Raw genomic sequence first — 21,970 nt, 5'->3', positions numbered from 1 at the left:
GCCTCATAAAATATAAGGTCAGGTTTTCCAAGAGGAAAGTGTTCCCTCCTCCTCTATTTTCTGAAAGGATTAGTGTAGAATTGGTCTTATTGATTATTCCTTTCTAAATACATAATTCACCAGAGAGCCTGGAGTTTTCTAAATGGAAAGGTTTTACACTGCAAAATCAACCCCATTAATAGATATAGAACTATTCAGATTTTCTATTTCTTCTTGAATCAGGTTTGATCATTTGTTGTTCTGAAGAATTTTACATAAGTTCTCAAGTGTTTTGGCATAAAGTTGTTTATAATATTCCTTATTATCTTTTTAATGTCTAGAGGACCTGTGATGTCCCATCTTTCACTTCTGACATTGATAATTTGGGGTTCTTGTGATTCTTTGGGCATCTTGGATGTGGATTTATAATTTTTATCACACTTGGAAATTTTTAGCCATTATTTCTTTAAATCTTTTTCTCTCTGCTCCCTTCTGAGATGCAATAACACATATGTTAGACTGTTTGATATTGTCCTAGAGCTCACTGGTATTATTTTCATTTGCTTTTCAGTCTTTTTTCTGTGTTTCACTTTGGATACTTTCTATTACTATATCTTCAAGTTCACTAGTTTTTTCTTTTGCCATGCCTAATTTTCTACTATTCCCACTTACTGAAGTTTTTCATTTCAGTTATCTTATTTTTCATCTCTAGATTTTCCATTTGGTTCTTGTTTATAACTTTCTTTCCAATATGTTCATATTTTCCTTTAAATACATTAACATAGTTCAAGTAGCTATTTTAATGTCTTTATTTGCTAATTCCATCTTCTCTACTGTCTGGGGGTTTATTTCTATGGACTGATTTTTCTCCCAGTTATGGGTCATATTTTCTGGCTTCCTGGCATATCTAGTATGCCAAAAATCCATCTGGAAGATGGGTTTTTGTGAATTTTACATTGTTGATTGTCCGAATGTTGTTGTTTCCTTTACAGATTGTTGGAATTGGTTGTGTTAGGCATTACATTACTTCTGCTTCAATTTGATGCTTTTGAGGCTTGTTTTTTAAACTTTTATTAGGGTGGGTGTAGAGCAGCCTCTCGTCTACTCTAGATCCTCTGGAACCACCACTGAATGCATAGAGGTGAGAATGTCCCAGCCTTGAATGGTTCCTGGCCTTCTGTGAGCTGTGGGAACCATGACAGGTCCGTGTTGTTCTTTGTTCTGCCTCATGGAATGTAACCTTACGCATGCCTGTCTTAGATGTCAGCAGGGTTAAGGGGATCCCTATGCAGATTTCTGAACTCTTTTCCTGTGTAGATCTTTCCTCTCTAGAACTCAACTCCACAAATTCGAGCCACTTTAGATTCCTTGGGTTCCAATTTCTGTCTCAATTCAGCAAGGCTACTATACTTTGAGATTCCAAGTCCTCCATCCTCTCCAGTCCAAAAGTGCCTCCAGACAAAAAGCAATTGCAGGGCTCACCTCAATTGTTTCCTTTTCCTCACGGATCACAATCCTGCACTGTCTGTGTCCAGTATCTAAAAAGAGTTGTTATGCATGTTTTGTACAGTTTTTAATTGCCTAAAGAAGAAGTGTAAATCTGGTTCCTGATACTCTATCTTGGCTAGAAGCCATTTCTGGGTAGTCAAGTTTGGGAAGTTTGGAAAATCAAGTCCTATGAACAGACAGAACACAGTGTTGACTCTTCTAGGTAGCTGGTATATGTAGGTATGTTCTTCCACCAGATCTCACCCAACTATAAAGAAGATGCCTGTAACTATGAGTATGTGTGTACAGGGCTATTGACCAGAAGAGAACCAGAATTATTCTTTTTGGAGTAATAGTGCCAGAACAAGAACCTTACTCTTGTAGTCCCAATTCTCCTTAGGCAGCTCTTTAGAATGTTCAGAGGCAAGATGCTTAGTTTTTCATCTGGGGGTAAAATTCCGGGTTGCCTGAACTGGGAAAGCACTGAGGATGGGAAGGAGGTAGGAGGAAAAAAAGAAACTGACTGAAAAAGTCTTTCCTAAACACACTTTTAATTAAACATTTTTGGCTCTATTCTTACTTCTTTTGTCTACAGAATTTTTTTGAAACCCCTTATTCTCTGATGATCCCCTTATGAGTCATTTTTCTGGACTCATTATTTTACTATTGTGTTATTAGGGTCAGAGGAGAGCCAGCAAATATGTGTGTTCTGCCTGCCAGTTTTAATTGGAAGCCCCTAATACATTAGTGTTTTTGATTATAGTATAAATAGCTTTTTAGTATATTTTGGCTTAGAACAAACATCCTCTTTCAAATTTTCATGACATATTCTCATGTTTTGTCTTCAAAATAAAATTTTAAATTAGCTAGTCAAGTTTTATTGTTTTTATTCTGTAGGGATTTTTATTAAATTGCATTAAATTTATTGATATATTAAAGATAAACAGCAAGTTTACAATATTTAGTCTCCCTGGAACATGGTCTATTGCTCCGGCCTCCTTTTATATCTTCATTTTAATCCTAAGTTTCCATAGTTTTTTTCCTATTGTAAATAGAATACTTTTCACATTTCCTAATGGACATATGGGGAAAACTGTCTTTTCTGCAGGTCATTATATACATCTGTTTATTGTACAATTTTATTAGTTCAAATATCTTTCAACAGATTCTTTTTACATTGTAGGTAAATAACTATATATCACCTGCAAGCAATAATATTGTCTTTTTCTAACATTTATTTCCTCTTGGGATTTTTTCCTGTCTTCCTGCATTAATATATTTATATTAATATGTTTTCCAGGGAAGTGTTTGTCTTGTTTATGGCTCAAGCTTAATGTCTGTTATGATTGTGATAGATATCCTTTAGAAAGTAAGGAAGGTTCTTCCTAATTGTCACATCCTAACAGGTTTTAAGTGGAAAGAGTATTTAATTTTATCAAATGGCTTTTTAGCATCTATTAGGGGAACATGTATTTTTTTCATTTTAATATATTAAAGAACTTTATTATAATAATAGATTCACTCATGTCAAGTTATTTTAGCAGTCATAGAATAATAAACCATTTTATGTTCATTTAAAATGTGGATTCCATTGGCTTGTATTTGATTTAGGATTTTTTTAATGAGTTAGAAATATTATTTTCCTATTTATGTTATCCTTGTCCAGTGATGCTATCCTCATAAAATAAATCAAAACTCTTTCATATTTTTCTATGATCAAAACAATTTAAATAACAAAAGATTTCTCTGTTTTGAAGATTTGATAGGATTTAGCTCCTTAAATCTAGACACAGTACCTTTTGGCTACTAAGTTTAACTATTATTGCCATTTTTTCTACCCTTATTGGTCCATTCATGTTTTCAGTTCTTGTTGAATTACTTCTGGTAACATTTCATTTTCAAATGTATTTGACATGGAATTGTACATGTTTTAACCGTTGCTACATCTGTGGTTAAATCTATTCCTTACTCAGAGGATAGTTTGTATTCTCTCTCACCTCTCTTTTTTTTCTAGGTGGGCTTTTTAAAAAACCAATTTTAAGTTTTTCAGATCTGCTTCTCAATTGGTTGTTTTTCTCTCTTTGAATTATTTGATTTTCAATCTTTTTCAAATATTAACATCAGCGTGTAAGCCTGTAAATTTTCCGTCTGATTAATTCTTTACCTTTGGTGTTTTTTTTTTTAAACATCTTTATTGGAGTATAATTGCTTTACAATGGTGTGTTAGTTTTCTGCTTTATAACAAAGTGAATCAGTTATACATATACATATGTCCCCATATCTCTTCCCTCTTGCGTCTCCCTCCCTCCCACCCTCCCTATCCCACCCCTCTAGGTGGTCACAAAGCACCGAGCTGATCTCCCTATGCTATGCGGCTGCTTCCCACTAGCTATCTATTTTACGTTTGGTAGTGTATATATGTCAGTGCCACTCTCTCACTTTGTCCCAGCTTACCCTTCCCCCTCCTCGTATCCTCAAGTCCATTCTCTAGTAGGTCTGTGTCTTTATTCCCGTCTTGCCCCTAGGTTCTTCATGACCATTTTTTTTTTTTTTAGATTCCATATATATGTGTTAGCGTATGGTATTTGTCTTTCTCTTTCTGACTTACTTCACTCTGTATGACAGACTCTAGGTCCATCCACCTCACTGCAAATAACTCAGTTTCGTTTCTTTTTATGGCTGAGTAATATTCCATTGTATATATGTGCCACATCTTCTTTATCCATTCATCTGTTGATGGACACTTAGGTTACTTCCATGTCCTGGCTATTGTAATTAGAACTGCAATGAACATTTTGGTACATGACACATTTTGAATTATGGTTTTCTCAGGGTATATGCCCAGTAGTGGGATTGCTGGGTCGTATGTAGTTCTATTTTTAGTTTTTTAAGGAACCTCCATACTGTTCTCCATAGTGGCTGTATCAGTTTACATTCCCACCAACAGTGCAAGAGGGTTCCCTTTTCTCCACACCCTCTCCAGCATTTATTGTTTCTAGATTTTTTGGTGATGGCCATTCTGACCAGTGTGAGATGATATCTCATTGTAGTTTTGATTTGCATTTCTCTAATGATTAATGATGTTGAGCATTCTTTCATGTGTTTGTTGGCAATCTGTATATCTTCTTTGGAGAAATGTCTATTTAGGTCTTCTGTCCATTTTTGGATTGGGTTGTTTGTTTTTTTGATATTGAGCTGCATGAGCTGCTTGTAAATTTTGGAGATGAATCCTCTGTCAGTTGCTTCATTTGCAAATATTTTCTCCCATTCTGAGGGTTGTCTTCTCATCTTGTTTATGTAGCTTTGGTTTTTTATTATGTATTGATCTCAGTTTTGAGTAATAATTGGTAAGTTAGCAAAACAATGAAAGGCATAGGGTATTCCAGGAAAAGAAAAGCATGTGAGCCATCATAATAGCTCAAAACAACATGTCACTTTCAAGGAATTACAAATAATTCAAGGTGAAGGGGAAATATGATTAAATATGGCCATGATAGTATTTATTCATTCAATCAACAAATATTTACTGAGTGCCTACAAAAAGTGTCAAGCGCTATGCTAGGTGCTAATAACCATAAACAAAATAGATACGGTTTTACAGTACTTATAATATCACAGAAGATGGCAGGCTAATAAATATTATAAATGTGAAGTTAGAAGGTGTTATTTGAATACTTAACAAGGGGACCTAACCTCATCTCAAAGATCAGGAAGGCCTTACTTAAGGAAGAAACATTTTTAGAAGAGATCTGAAAGTCTACAAATTGGAGTTAGTAAAGTAAGAAGATGATGGATGGTGGGAAAAATTCCAAGCTATAGAAAGTAGATAAATCCCTCCCAGGCAAGGGACAGCATGTCTGTCATCATAAAAAGTGAAATAAATCTACCCTAGGTAGAATGAAAAGAGCAAAGAAGAGTAACAAGAAATAAAGGAAAAGAAATGAGTCAAGTCTCGAAGAGCCTTTTAACCCTGATATAGATTTTGCCTTTATCTTAAGGATAATGGGAATCCACTAAAGAGTTTTTAACTTAGTGAAGTAGTGATTGGATGGTAAAGGGAGATGATTTCTGAATATTTTCAAGATTTGTTTTAAGTTATATGATATTTGGAAGCACAATTTACCGAGAGGGAATAATTAATGAGGAGCTAATTTAAGAGGTAAAAATGATAGATTTCATTTTGGAAGCATTACATTTGAGCTCTCTAGGAGATCATTTTAAAAAGAGAAAAGATGTCTTGTAGGCAGTTATAAATAGAACTCTGATTCAGGATAATGTTGTAAGCTGGAGATATGGTTTAAAGCTTAATTAAATTGCTCCAATTTACCCAGCTAGTCATAGGTTGAGCCTGGCTTATTATTAATACACAGTCCACAATATTAACATACAAGAGGAGCAAGCAATCTCTGAAGAAGCAGGGTAAGGTTTCCAAAAATACACTATGCTACTGCTTAACATTCCCTCCACTTCCTGTTGGAGCTTCTTATTGATCTAAGTCTCTCTCAAAGTTAAGCATTTCTTCCATGATCAGGTTAACATCCTTAGTCTTTGTTTCAACTTTGAGCCTTAAATAGGTGTGGTTGGATGGTTCATAACAGAGATTAACAACTACTAAGCAAGCATATTATTGCTTCCATTATTCTCTGAAGGTGGATGCAGAAAACCACTCAAGTCATGCAGGCATCCTAATGGGCAGTAGATAACTACACGCCTGAGTTGTCAAGAGACAGGACACCGGTGTCCATTAATGTTAACTCTTCACATCTGACTCTGGGGAAAAAGGCTGTTTCACAGGAAACCACCTAATGTTGTACTGTATTGTTATATTTTCAAAACTAAAAGGAGAGAGACACTAGTTGTAAGAAAACAATGGGCATCGTAAATAGTTTGTGCCCCTCAAATCAAATTTGTATGTGTGTGTTCCTCTATTTCTGATCATTTCAAAAATCTTAACTTTTCTATAGGCTTCACTATTCCTATTACTGGTTTCTCTATTTGACACAATATATTTATGTAAACTCTAGATAAGCTCTGTCAACTGTCACACTGCTTCTTACACCCTTCAGGAGGCATTAGATGAGTATTTGCATCTATGAATTAATTATATGAAGTGTGCATTGTTATGAGAGGCACATTAATAAATAGCTAACAAAAGGCAGAGGTGAAAATGAGCAATTATTTAGATTTTAATAAAATCTGAATATATAAACCTCTTCCTCAAAATAATGCATATACTTATAAGGCTTGTTTGGTAACATTTATCAATATGCAACTAAATGAGTTTTTATTCAGTTTTGTCCACCTGGCAAAACCTTTGCTATTCTGAAGACAAATGTATTCTCCATTGAGTCTCATTATACCCCTGACAATGTCTTCAAGATCTTCATTCCATACTGTCCTTTGGATAGGAAACAAAATTTTTAAATATTTTAGAAAATTTTTTAAGTCTTCTTTAAAAATCTTTTAAAAAATAGTTTCTTTTAGAAAAAAGTAAACAGATGAGGCATGGAAATAAAAATAGATTTTTGACAACATTAAAAATTCTCTGTACCATCTGCAATCCCTTTAAAAGCCAGATGTGGATCTGGATTGACATGGTTTCCCCCCACTGAAAAAAAAGTGGATCCAGAAGGAGACTACTGCCATCCCTATATATTATATATTCTGGTTTTCAGCTCTGACAGGTCTAGAATGGCAGAGAGACAAGTACTAAGAAAAAAACACGGATCAAAAATAATTCCCGCAATACATTATATTAATAGATACTGTAAATTTCTCTTTTTAAATACCACCGCCACCCCGCCCCAACAGAATGAGGACTATTGAGAGAGACCTATGAATTACAGTAATGTATTTAAATCATATCTTTTAAGAACAAATATTTTTTAAGTGGTAGGATGAGTGAAGAGAAAGGAGAGGGTAAGACCTAGAGAGGCAGGTACGAGAGAGGCAGCTCTAAGCAGCTACCGAGGAGCGTGAGAGGACACCACAGACCAACTGCACCTATCTTTTGAAACCTGGCCACTTCTTGTAAGACACTGAACTTAAAGTACATCCCCACTCTCCCTTCCCCCTGCTCATCCTGAGGCTGCCATTGGCTGATCTGATGCTCTACATAGGCCACAAATAGAAGGCACGATACCACATAAATTGAGCTATCTGCCTCACTATATAATGTGTGTATACATGAATCTATGCAATATGACTGGATCAATACTTCTCTTTGATGTTAAGAATGCTTTAACGGGCTATGACACTAGGATAACTATCAACTCAACCTTCAAATACCTCCAAGAAGGAACAGCAAATTAAGAATTCACTGTGCATGTTCTACCCCTCCAGCCCCCATTTCCACCCCTACCCTCCAACCCTGCAATTTTTTAACGTTAGGAGCAAAATATTTCAAATGACAGACTACACTTCAAGATTTTATAACATTTCTAAACATTCCTAAACATCTCCTCAGAAACACAGATCTAAACACAGATCAGCAAGCACATGTTAAATTATTAACAAATACTATTTATTATGTAATAGTACTAAAAGATGGAAGAGTATTAGAGTCACAGCCCTAAATTTCTTTTAAATGCTTGAGCTATTTGTTCCACAATATCTTATATTTTTTCAAGTGATGAGCACTTGATAATGAATTTTTGGTAGTCAGGACTTATAAGGCTACTTGTCTTCCAGATGCTAATAGGACTGTACTGAAGCAGTCTTGTAGTTCTTCATATTTAGTGCCCTAAAATTGAAAAATAAATGCACATTTAATTTTATAGGTGCAGGTAATACATCTGTTTATTCTTGTAAAAACATTTTGCAATAAAAATTACCAATCCAAACCCAAATTTTCTCACCAAATAAAAAGCTTCACTTTATATGTCAGATATACTTTTAAAATGTAATTTAAGAGGGAATAACTGGTTTATGATACCAATTTTAAATGCTATTGCCCAAAGGTTTATTAGTTTTTAAATTAGGATAAAAGAAGCTAAAACTTGATTTAGGATAATATTTGTGATCATGTAAAAAAAAGAGGGATTGAATAAACTCAAAATTACTCAACAAAAGATAAACTGCTGATTTTCCAAAAGAACAATCAGCGACTTTTTTCTTTACTCTGCTCTAAACATATATGCTAGGGCATCATAGAGCTTTCTTGGATCTGTCCTCTGGATAGCCAGAAAACCTGAAACCACCCTGCACCAAAAAAATTCCATCTATTTGAGGGTCAGTGTTGTGAGGAAAATTCCAATCTTACTGTCAGTTCTATTGTATAACTAAAGTTGGCCAGAGTCCTGATAGGTAACTTGCCAAAGGATAAAGGTCCAAACACATGGAAAAAAGGCTTCATACCTTTGTTTCCCAGACCGACTGTCTACCAACTAGCCTGCAAAGAATATTATTCCTACAGACAACAGTCAAATTACATAAATAATGAAGGGCAGGTCTTTTGTGATATAATAATCATGTTGGTATTACAATCACTGTCCGCAAGTGATCAAGATGTACTACTGTTTTTACAAAAGGAAAGAATGTGAATTTGATGTCCTTTACCTAATCCATTGTATGATTACACTGAAGTTAGAAATATGTAAGTTAGTTAAATTGGCATTAAAAGTTTTCCAATGAATAGGTGGAAAGGTAATCAAATGAATTCTTCAGTTATTTATGATCTTGCACACACACCAAAAGAATGATAGATTGTTCCATTCTAAATTACACTCTGAACTTGTAAGAACTTCTTTTCAGTTTTGAGAGTGCTCAAAATCTAGGTAAAATTGAAGTTCCATGATACATTAATAATATATATATACTTTTCCTCAAAGCATTTTTAATTAATCGGAATATTTCCTGCTTTCATAGGCTATTTGAAAGTTAAGAACAGAATAAGTGTCATTAGGATTCTACACAATTACTGAGAGCCTGGGGCCCACAGAGAGATAATAATTTAACAAGGGTCAAAAGACTGAGAAACAGACAATGTTAACATGTACTGCTAACTGAACTCTATATATCTAAAGTCTCAAATGACTCGAAATAAGGTGCTATATAGATTTGCTTTAAAAGTTATGAACAGAGTAGTTTGGTACAGATAAATTAAGCTTTTTGAATTGGGAATTTCAGAAGATGGGAAAGAACTTCTACGGGGGAGGGCAGGTATAAGAAAGAAGCTGAGATTTCTAAAGTCACCCAAATTTGTCATTTTTTAAAGTATGTATAAATAAAAGATATTATTTTGAAGAAAGCTGAAAATAATTTGTCTGGTTTATGGGCTAAATGTAACATTACTACCTTTTGACATTCAAAGTCATTATACTTTCAGTTGGTCTGCTTTTTGGTCCACCTGGTGGATGGAAAACCTTAGCACCTTTGCTGGAAATATGGCTTGTCAATTTAACCCCGTAAGGGTCAGCAGAATGTGAAGGGTAAGAATCAAATGTTCCTGCCTTCATTCCACCAGCCTACAAATAAAAATGAGACAATTTAATGTGGTTTTGTAAAAATGCTTCTAACAAAATTAGATTTGAAGAAGTTCATACATATTTGTGTACTGTACATGGAGTTTGGTTTTACATTTAAAGAAAATTGTCTATACTGTTTAATTCAAATATCACCAAAGCGTCTCCCTACCACCAATTCTATGGGGTTAAGACACTATAATTCCAAAAGTTCTCTATTAAAATGCAAATATTTATAAGAAGGTAATATTCTAAACTGTTGCCAACAGTTAATATTTTAGTGAGAATTTATCAGATCAGGCTATCATCTACATAGGAGGTGAGCCCATTACTGAGGGAATGAGACCTAGGTCACATGTATTCTGATAGAGAAAGGAGTTAGGCCTCAGAACCAGAAGAGGCCAAGGGTAAGGTTTGTCCAACAGGGAGCCTGGCACGACATGAGTTCACTAAATGTCAGTAAATGATGGGAAAGATACTAGAAATAAAAACTTTTTTTTTGATAAAAATAAAGGAAGAGCACATAGAAAAAGAGAGAGGAAAATGTAATCCACAGTCAGTCCTCCGTATCCACAAGTTCTGCATCCTCAGATTCAACCAACCTCAGATCGAAAATATTTAAAGAAAAAGAACTCCAGAAAGTTCCAAAGAGAAAAACTTGAACTTGACATGTGCTTTACATAGCATTTACATTGTATTAGATATTATAAGTGATCTAAAGATGATTTAAAGTATACAGGAGGATGTACAAAGGTTACATGCAAATACTATGCCATTTTATATAAGGGACCTGAGCATCCTCAAATTTTGGTATCCTGAGAGTGGCGGGGGGAGTCCTGAAACCAATTCCCCATGGATACTGTACCATATACTGTACTTTTCTTGTAATCTATTAAGAGAAGTCAATCAAAATATTTTTTGAGCTATACACAAAACAAACAAACATTTGCTTTGACCTTTTAAACTGACTTACTAACAGGATTTTTATCATTATATTATATATGGTCACCAAGAAAACTCTATACAATCACAATAACCCATTTAATTAGGCATCCTTTCTCTTACAGTGTCTAAGTCAGATATACATGAAAACTTGATTCGTTTGAAAGATATGGTTGTAATTTTTCAAGTTTTCCAGATAGAGACACATGGATTATTTTTAAGAGCAACAAATAATAAGGAATCTTAAGAAAATAAAATTAATTAATTAATTAATGTAAAAGCAAAACAGATGAATTGAAAATGTAAAAATATATATGGTAAATAAACCAACCCACTAGATGATACTTAAAAAATAAATAGGTAAGTCTATATATAATTAAGATTGAGAAATGGGTGGAAGAAACCTGTACATATATGGAATATCAAAAACTGTAAGATAGTATTTTTGTACACCTCTATGTTAATAAATTTGAAAATCTGAATGAAATGAATGATTTTCAAAGAAAATATTGTCAAAAGTGACTCAAAAAGAGAGAGACCACCTATGGAAAACAGATGGGCATCATGCAAGAAATTAAGCCCAGAACATTTCCTATGAGAATTCTTTCAAGCTTTCAAGGAACAGATATTTCTGGTGCTATTAAACTCTCACAGAACATAGAAAAAGAAGGAAATCTCCCGATTGTTTTAAGATGCTAGCATCTACTTATACCAAAATAGAACAAGGCATATAAAAATAAAAGTACAGACAGTCACAACCCTTAAAATTTTTGATGTGAAAATACTTAATATTAACAAAATAAAACACAGTGTTACACTTAAAGATTAATACAACACAGTCAAGTGGGCATCATTCCAAGAAATCTATTACTGTTACTCATAACAAGTCAATGGAGAAAAAAAAGATGGTCTAAACAGATTACACCAAAACATTCAGTATAATTCTACATACATTCTTGATTTATTCTTATTTTTGGCATCTATAAAAATGAACACTGGAGGAATTCCCACGATCTCCATTACATATCCAAATATTGGAATGAGCATGACATAAGAGAGATAAATATTAGAAAGGAAGGACCAAAATTATTTGCAGATATATAATCATATATCTAAAGATCCAAAGAGAATCAACAGAATACCCATTAGAACATAAGAAACTTTAATTAAGTGGCCAGTTATTTTAAAAAATCAGATGTTTTAATAAGAACAAATAATATAAGAGGATTGATGGGAGAAAAAAGCATTGACCAGGACCTTAAAATAAGTAGGAATAAATATAAGATAGATAAATCTACGTGAAGTAAAATATTAAAATCTACAAGACAAAGGTTTTTGTAAGTATCTTAATTCTAGATCAGAAGATTCAAAATATAAATATGCTAATACAAGCAAAAATCTAAAGATTTAATTTTAGAGCAAAATACCAAAGGTCTTTTTTTCCACAGCACTTTACAAAATAATTCCAAAGTTCTAAATAATAAATATTGGAAAACAGCCATACAACTTTTTTAAAGAGTAAGAAGAGACTAGACCCACCCAATATTAAAATGCAAAAATAATTAAAAGTAGTTTGGTACTGGTAGAAATAAACATCAATCAAATTACATGAAAATTCAGAAAAAAATACCTAAAAACTGGGAATTTTGATTTGATAAGGGTGGCATTTCAAAGCAGGGGTGCTAATTATCCTATCGGTGAGATCAGGAACAACTGAATTTTTTCAAAATCAGTTTTACATAAATCTAATTTAAGTATAATAAACTGCACCCATTTTAAGTTTACAATTCTATGAGCTTTGACAGATGTATACACGCTTGAAACCACAACAACAGTCAAGGCACAGAATGTGTCCTCCCCACAAAGCTTCCTTCTGCCCTTAAAACTGAATTTTGAAAAAGGTAAAAGCTGGATCATTACCTTGCTCTTTACATCAAAATACATTTCAGTAAAAGAAATCAGGAATGCATATTTTTCTAATACTGCTGGGAAGGAAAGTCATTCTGAGAATGACATAAACTCAGCACAAAGGACTGATAAATTTGACTACATCAAATTATTAAATTTCTGAATAGCACAAAATACTATAACCAAAGTCAAAGATTCACCAGACTAGAAAAATTATTTTCAACACAAATGATAAAACAATATCCTTAATATATGAAAAGATCTTACAAATCAGTATCAAAACGACAAATGTCCTAATAGAACATTCGCAAGGAAAATTAACAAGCAATTCACAGAAGGTAAACAAAAGCATAAACTAAGGTTTACTGTTAGAAGCATTTTCATTTCTATTCACACTTGTTGTAAACCACAGCAGAAGGGAGACAGTTCATTTTAATCACCACTTCAAAAACTAAAGATGATCTGACTTTTTATGCTTTTGAGAAAAACTATGCCTGAATCTAGAGAGGCACTTAGAAAATTCATTGTAAAGTAAAATACTTTTGAAATGGTTATGAAATGGTTAATAATTATTTCATTATAAGAGCTTCATTATTTCCTATGCTACGGAGCACAGGTGCTAGACACACAGGCTCAGTGGCCATGGCTCACGGACCCAGCCGCTCTGCGGCATGTGGGATCCTCCCGGACCGGGGCACGAACCCGTGTCCCCTGAGTCAGCAGGTGGACTCTCAACCACTGCGCCACCCGGGAAGCCCTATGCTATCCAGTTTTATGACTTTTCATAATTTCATAAAAACGAGTTTCATGATTCATGGCATGATTATAAACAAGTTTATTATTTACATGGGTAATAAAATGACAGCAAGAGGCAACGTTTCTTTATAATGCTTAATATTTTTTCATTCTAAAATTTTTAACTTACCTTTTTACCAGGAGAAGAGGGCTTAAAAGGGTGTGCAAGTGCTTCTTTCTTCTCTGCTTTTTTAATTGGTGGTAAAGGTTTCTCAAACAAATAAGGATTGGTATCAAAATATTCCCTTGGGTAAAGATTTAATTTGAAAGGTGTCCCTTTAAGTAAACGATGGTGTTCTTCATTCTCTTTCTGTAAATTAAAGAGTTTGAAATTATATAGCAAAAATTACTCAAACTGGAAGTAATGTAGAGTTAATATACCTTTAAATTTTAATATAAATATGTAGATTTTTTAATATATACCGCTGGGTTCACTTTTTTGAAACATTCCTTTGTTATGTTCTATTTTTATGATACAAAAGATATGCTTACTTGTGAACAAGCACAGCTATGATTGTTCATTTTGGATATAAATTTATTTGATGTATAGAGATTTATCACTTGAACAAATCTATATCAACCATCTGGGTGATATAAGGCAGTAAAAAAAAGTCAGTCTCTAGTTCAAACCCTAACTCCTTCCTGCTTTTTAGCATTTCTCAGGGACACTGGGAAAATTACTTTTTTAGTGTCACATTTTCTTTAAGTGTAAATAATGATGATACTATTCCCCCCACCTTTAATGCTCTTCTAAAGATTAAATGAGATTATGGGTTCAAAGTACCTGGCATATGATAGGTCTTCAAAAGAATGTCAGCTTTTACTTCTAAAAATAAGGAATACTTACTTTCTACATTACAACATTTTTATATTACAATATTATTTTAGGAAATCCAGGGACATAAAATTTCTGACTTATAAATAATAAGTTCTAAAAGTAAAAACTCTAAAGAGAGAAAAAGTATCCACAAATGTGAATATGCTTCACTGTAAGTCAAATATTGTAGAAAGTGAGTGTAAGAGGCTAATGCCAGTACATCTCAGTTTTTATTTCTGCCATGTAATAAAGTGAGTCGTTTTCTCCCGTCCTTTCACTTTCTCTTCTGTAGGTTTTCATTCTCTACTCTCCACTTCCTCCCTTCTCCCCATCACTCCTCCATCCCATTCATTCACCATAATGGCCTGATCAGCCCAAAAGTACTACCACTACTTTTTTTTTTAATAATATCTCCATTGTAAGGATATTTTTTTAAATTAATTAATTTATTTTTTGGCTGTGCTGGGTCTTCGTTTCTGTGCAAGGGCTTTCTCTAGTTGTGGCAAGCAGGGGCCACTCTTCAACGCGGTGCGCAGGCCTCTCACCGTCGCGGCCTCTCTTGTTGCGGAGCACAGGCTCCAGACTCGCAGGCTCAGTAGTTGTCGCTCACAGGCCTAGTTGCTCCGCGGCATGTGGGATCCTCCCAGACCAGGGCTCGAACCCATGTCCCCTGCATTAGCAGGCAGATTCTCAACCACTGCGCCACCAGGGAAGCCCACTACCACTACTTTTTTAGGCACAATATATTAGGGTGTGGTGGGAACACGGCTAAGGACCAGGATACTTTTAGGACTCTTCTAACCAAAATAGAGCACAGTTGATCAGGCCAACTTAACAGAAGTCTCACAGCTGGTTTGGAGAGATACAGGATAGATGTGGTAAACTATAGCAGGGGTTAAAGCTCATTCTGGGAATCTAATATCAGAAAGGTAAAATTATCACAATTCATAAACATCAATCTGCCATTGCCCAAGTAATACAAATAGATAAAATGAAACAAACCCTAATTAGATCACAAGTGAATTCTCTAAGTCAACTAAATAAGAGAAAGGTTGGAAAAAGTTAAAATAGATTCTTTTACCTTGTCATTTAGTTTTGCTGCATCATAGAAATCAGCAGAGTGGGAAAACTGTTTACCTATGGTAACATTTGCATAGCTAAAGAAGGAAAACAATAATGATGATGACTTCAGGGTTCAGAAATTAAATTTTTTTTTAATTCAAAACAAATGATGCAAAAGTATTAAAAAAATCTTACCCATATCCAGTTCCTTTCTTTCCTGGGTTTGTGTACAAATTCTTTCCAGGTGGCTCATATTTTTCTTTGGGTTTTGATTGTGCACTGAAAAATGGGACTGGTCTACCTATTGTTCCATAGTAACTTCCTAATCCACATCTTAAATACAGTTTAACCACAAGAACAAAAAGGAGCAAGTTAAAATAGCAAATTTTGTGTTATACATATTTTACCATAATTTATAAAATATTATTAAAAGGGGAGCAAAATATATGCAATGGAACTGACTTGCCTAACTTTGGTAAGAAAAATTTTTTTTTTCTTATTTTGTAATCTAATTTGCCCTATTTTTCAAAGTCACAGATTTTGAGATAATATTTTTAATTTTTATGCCTATTTTAAATGCTCTACATAAACAAAACTTGATAATCTCTAGGAAGTTAGAAGTAGAAGAGTTTACATTAATTCAGTTAACTATAACAACAAACAGAATCTTTGTTTTTTTTAAATTATTTATTTTTTATTTAAGTATAGTTGATTTACAATATTATATAAGTTCCAGAGGGTGGGAGAGGCTAAAAAATACAAAACAGTTATTTAAAGGATAAAATACATATATTACATGAAAAAGAAGTGAAGTAGTGACCCAAAAAATGCACATCTGAATTTATATCTAAGAAGAAAACAAAGAAACCCAAGAAAAAGTAGTAATAATAAAAATAAATAGGGGCTTCCCTCCTGGCAGTGGTTAAGAATCCTCCTGCCAATGCAGGGGACACAGGTTCAAGCCCTGGTCCGGAAAGATCCCACATGACGCAGAGCAACTAAGCCTGTGCACCACAGCTACTGAGCCTGCGCTCTAGAGCCCGCAAGCCACAACTACTGAAGCCCACGTGCCACAACTACTGAAGCTCACATGCCACAACTACTGAGCCCACGTGCCACAACTACTGAAGCCCACACGCCTAGAGCACGCGCTCCACAATGAGAAGCCACCGCAATGAGAAGCCCGCGCACCGCAGTGAAGACTAGCCCCCTCTCACCACAACTAGAGAAAGCCTGTGCGCAGCAACAAAGACCTAACACAGCCAAAAATAAATAAATAAAGTAAGTTTAAAAATAAATAATTCAAACTTCTCAAAAGTGTGAAAAGGTGGAAAAAGATAAACTATAACAGAAGACATTCTCCACTCTTAACAAAAACGTAATAATTTAACTTTGAAGACCGCAGCTTTACTAATCTCAAAACCATAAATAAGCCCCAAATTATTTTTCAACCAATCCTCGTCTGTCATAAACTCTAGATTGAGAGTCAACGTTATTGAGTGTGAATTAACATCATATTATAAAGCTCAGCTATATTATATCACATAGACTACATGATCTTAAGTATTTAAAGGTTAAAGAAAAAAAGAATCTCACGTTGACAATTTTCACAACTTAAATATTGTTAAACCCCAATACATGTATTTTCATGCATGATTTTTAAATAACGTATCTTTGATAAATTATCCTCTTTATCCAAAAAAGATTTCTCCTAATTTCACATTTTGCATTTACACTTTTCTTAAAGTTTTAAAAAGCAGATAAAATAGTCAAGGGCACAGACATGATGACCCAAGGCAATTTTCTTCCTAATCTGACTATTGCAAGGTTTTCAACTAAACTTATTTTCATTATTTAGTTGACTTCATTAGTATAAACTGATAGAGAATAGTGACAGAGATAACCAAAAATTTAATGTGATAATGAGAATCTACTTAATCAAAATTACCTGTCAACCTAAATCATCCAATATAATTGTCTTCATCTAAGACAAACTTAACCTAAGAATCATATTTTAAAAAATGAATCATACATAAGTAAGTCCTACGGAAAAACCAAAACTTAATTTAGGATGGAGAAGAGAGAGATATGCAGGAGATATATCAATATTTAAGACTTTTCCCCAAATACTTACGGCTTCTTATCTCCATCACTAGGAAGGAACGCTTTGCCTAGATTTTTTTTGGCTTCTTCCATCATATGCCGTCTCCTCACTTGATTCAGGTTTACGTAGCCTTCACCTTCAAAAATCCTTACAAAATGGGGATCAAAATAACCTGCCTGGAGATTTGACATCTCTTTGGATCCCCCAGGTAGCATCTGTCTATTTTTGCTTGCAGCTTCATTAAACGGTCCTTTAAAAATAAATTAGGAATATCACAATTTTGAGCTCACTAGTAATTAAAGGACATGAAAAATGACTGAAAAGTTTCAAAATGTGATTTGGACCAGTGAGTTTTGAGCTCTTAAACACTATTTCAAAACATTTACTGAAAGGTCTGTGTCAAAGGCTATACTGACAATAAGAACTAAGAGGCTTCCATTAAAACATTTTAATAATTAGATTGAGGTCCTGTTAAACTCTGAATCTGAGAGCTGGAAGACACCTTAGGTCACTGAATCCAATGCTTCCCCATCTATACACTACGGAACACTGTGTAAGAATATGCTAGGAAACTATTTGTGTCAGATGTCAATAAGCCTGTGTGTGTGTGTGTGTGTGTGTGTGTGTGTGTCAGTGTGTATTTTTAGGTTGGAGGGAAAGGGTATTTCATACTCAAACTGAAACAATTCCCCTCCTGGGTATATACTCTAGACACATGAGTGCCTATATCCACTAAAAGATGTAAACAAGAATGTTCACAGCAGCTTTATTCATAACAATTAAAAACCACAAACAGGGCTTCCTTGGTGGCGCAGTGGTTGAGTCTGCCTGCCGATGCAGGGGATGCGGGTTCGTGCCCCAGCCCGGGAGGATCCCACATGCCACGGAGCGGCTGGGCCCGTGAGCCATGACCACTGGGCCTGTGCGTCCGGAGCCTGTGCTCCACAATGGGAGAGGCCACAACAGTGAGAGGCCTGCGTACCGCAAAAAAAACAAAAAAAACCACAAACAACTCAAATGTCCATCAACAGGGGAACAGATAAATAAATTGTGGTATACAGTGAAGTACTAGTAGCCCAATAATTTTTAAAAGGCTGGTTTTATGAATATTTAAAACTTCTTTTGTAATTTGCATCTAGGAGAACTCAACTTGTAAAGTCCTTCCATAATGTGAAAGAATTTTTTGAAGTGCAAATAACCATTAATTCAATTGGTTATCTAAATGTGAATTTGTATCACTGATTTTTCTTTAACTTAGGTTTTTGAAATGATAATATATTCACATGGTTCCAAATTCAATAGTATAAATATTTTTACAATAAATTTTCCTTCCACATTCCGTCACCCAGTTCCTTTCCCACAGGCACCCATGATAGTAATTTTGTTTTCCAGAGAATGTTTAGGCATGTTCCAGGAAATATTTTCATATTTATCCTTTTCCATTTTCAATGTTTAGCATACCACATACATTATTAAATAAAAAGGCAAGGTACAGAATAGTGTATCTTGGAGATGTTTCATATCAGTGTATTCTTTCTTATTGTTTTATTTATGACTCTTCTAAAAATCCCTCAGCTATTCATTTAGCATTTCATTTTTCAAGAAAGTGATCATGGATGGCCTTTTCAGATGCAAATGTTAATGCTGTCTACATAGCAGAGTGTCCCATCTAAGGGAACAAAAAAAGCTAAAAACAAAATATTCTGGGAGAAAACTGCCATGCACCTTGGAAAGAAATAAAATTACCTATGAGGAGAATATATGAAGGTAGGGTAGCCCAATAAAATGAGCTTCCTGCTCTTATAAAATTACGACCATAAAATATAGACCATTAAAAAATATCATTTAACAAACGTTAAAGCCAAAATTTTATACAGAAAACATCACTCTTAGGCTGTAAAGGAAACCAAATATACTTACGATTAAATTGTGGCACATATTTATCACCAACAGTAACATATCCCATCTCACTGAAGAGCCCAATCCTCTCCATATCTGTTTTCCCTCCTTCCACAGGCATGGTTGCTTCTTGTGGTGGTGTGCTCTATATAGGTAACTTCAATGGGTCGCTGAGGGCTACTTCTTCTACAGCAAAATCCTACTCTACACTGAAAAATACAGGGGAAAAGTTTAGGGAAAAGGTGATTACTAAATTTCAGTCCAAGTTACTTGCAGTCTGAGAGTTAACATGCATATCGTTACATCATAAAACAACAGTCTCAAACCATGTGGGGAAAGAATCTACTTTGTGGGGCTGAGGGGGAATAATGGGGATTCAAAATTATCACCACAAACCCTCCCCTTGACTGTCCAGGTGAAGTATCCACAAATTACAAAGAAATGTGTATCTGTTGCACTGCCATTCATCTGTCGTAGATAATAAAATTATTACTGTACAGTGTGGTATAAATACTGTGTAAACAACATCCTTCTTTTGAGAAGTTCAAAGATCTTAATTACGTAAGGCAGTCATTTTCAGTTTAAATCATTTTATGTAAACATATTGCATTGTCCCTTGTATTAAAAATTATAACTTACTTTTTCAGAATGCACCACACACATAGGTATTACCCTATAGTTCTTGAATTCTTTCAAGTTTAACTGTATATAAGAAATGTGCCACCTGGTGAAATTAGTTCACAAAGGGGTTGGGAAGAGAGGACAACTGTCTAGGCAAGATAAAAACAAAGAACAGCAAAACAAAAATCCACAATGAATTCAGATACTACAACTATGAGTTTTCTTTTGAAATATCACTCTAAATATGCAACTACTTATTTGGATTTTTTTTTAATTAGACATATTCTAAAAAGTAAGACCAAAGAGCTAAGAATACTGGCTTCCATTTCACTGTAATATTTTTGAAGCACCAACTAGATCTAGGCACTGGACGTACATTAGTGAACAAAACAAACATTGGCTTATGCTTCCCAGCTTTTAATCCAAGGTAAGAAACTTTTGCCTTGAATTTAGAGCAAGCTGTTTCAGCGACACTAAACAGGATTGTCTATTTGAAACTGTGGCTCATCCTTCCCTCCCCCACATCCCACCTCTTCCTCTGATCAGGTATGCTTTAAAACTAAAAGTCAGTTAGCTGGAGTGTGCTGATTCGATTTGTTTCATATTTCAAAGCTCCATCTTCACTGCCCAACCTCAAAGGCTTCTTGTGCTGCTACAGGGGGCTCAAATCCTTTAAATGGCTCACAAGGCCACTATCACCCTCATTTGTCACCAGTGGAAGGCCCCCTCCCTGGCACCCGAGCTCTAATTGTCTTCTTTCAGTTCTCAAGTCCAGCTCTCTCCAACCACAGGACCCTAACACATGCTGTTTCACTTTAGGCAGGTATTTCACTGCCCTGACCCCTTTTGTTGCCAATTAATACCGATCCTTCTGACTGTTTAGCTCATTCCTCACTTCTAACATAGCGCCATGCATTTCTCTTTCCAAGCCCTCATCATGGTTATCTAGTGGGCTATTTTACATTCACCGTGTAGGGATCCTTTAATTAACAGCTGTTTTCCCCCACTAAACTGGGGACTCCGGGAAGGCAGGAACCGTGGTGTTAGTCTGGTACTTCCTTACCAGTGTTTGGCACACGACAAAGTGATCCACAGAGGAAAGAAAGGACAGGGAACGAAAAGGAGGGGGAGATAAGAAAAGGAGAGGGAGACACGGAAAGGAGTTATTGCCTTGAATTTTTCCACTACTTAACTCTTCTTGAGCAGCATTTACAGAACCACTCATTCATTTATTTAACGTTTTGCAAACCCCTCCTCTGAGTAGGGTTCGCTGGTAGAAGTTAGGAAAACTGAGATTTTAAAAGGCATAGGTCCTGCCCGTAGGGAGCTTACACTCTAGTAAACAAGACATAATTAAATATAACACAGTGGAACAGTGCAAGTTCCCTCCGAAAGGTAGGGATAAAGAGCCGGGGGTGGGGGTGGGGGTGTGCGGAGGAGGATGGGGTGTGAAGGAGAGGCAGAAAACTGGCTGAGGTGATGAGGAAAATGATGTCCCATTAGGGAAACGGAGGTTCAGAGTATGTAGGTATCTAAAGGACAACACCTGACGTCTGCGAGGACCAAGTCACCTCTGAGAAGGTCAGGAGCCAGCCCCGCAAGAGCGCTTCCCGCCCTGGACGTCGCTACGAGGCTGCTCCGCACGCTCCGCTCGCCTCAGGGTTTATTGTGGCGCGTTACCCCAGCTACGGAAGAGTCCATTCCAAGAACTAACCCTACGGAAGGATACGTGGAGGGTTCGAACCCGCATCAAGAAAGACGTTAAGAGTGTCTGCGGGAAACGAATGACGCAGTCAACAGAATTTACCGAAATAGAGACTTCTGCTTCCCGCCCCATTATCCATCCGCGAGATGTGGCGTGCTGGTACGCCCCGTGACGTACGTTGCAGGGCA

At 35.3% G+C, this 21,970-nt stretch overlaps 1 protein-coding gene across 5 annotated transcripts in view; it reads right to left on the bottom strand.

Moving 5' to 3' along the window:
• The window catches only part of CFAP96 (cilia and flagella associated protein 96), a 93,519-nt gene extending 71,566 nt beyond the window's left edge, over positions 1–21,953 (bottom strand). The window contains exons 1-7 of one of the 5 annotated variants that reach the window (XM_082863749.1): positions 21,885–21,953; positions 19,478–19,665; positions 17,588–17,807; positions 15,649–15,786; positions 15,473–15,548; positions 13,705–13,884; positions 7,969–8,209 (exon numbers count right to left, since the gene is read on the bottom strand). In XM_082863749.1, the coding sequence (XP_082719875.1) occupies positions 8,135–8,209; positions 13,705–13,884; positions 15,473–15,548; positions 15,649–15,786; positions 17,588–17,807; positions 19,478–19,577 (789 nt within the window). In that variant the 5' untranslated portion in view covers positions 19,578–19,665; positions 21,885–21,953 and the 3' untranslated portion in view covers positions 7,969–8,134. Of the gene's footprint in view, positions 1–7,968; positions 8,210–9,629; positions 9,933–13,704; positions 13,885–15,472; positions 15,549–15,648; positions 15,787–17,587; positions 17,808–19,477; positions 19,666–21,623; positions 21,864–21,884 lie in introns of those variants that run through there. The other 4 variants (XM_082863751.1, XM_082863750.1, XM_082863753.1 and 1 more) reach the window with 4 other exon arrangements.
• Between the last annotated feature and the right edge of the window lie 17 nt (positions 21,954–21,970).

This window comes from Leucopleurus acutus (assembly GCF_964270905.1).
Source record: "Leucopleurus acutus genome assembly, chromosome: 21".
Classification (NCBI taxonomy): Eukaryota; Metazoa; Chordata; class Mammalia; order Artiodactyla; family Delphinidae; genus Leucopleurus; species Leucopleurus acutus.
Note: the sequence above shows the minus strand (reverse complement) of the source record. Positions and strands in the feature narration are given on the sequence as shown.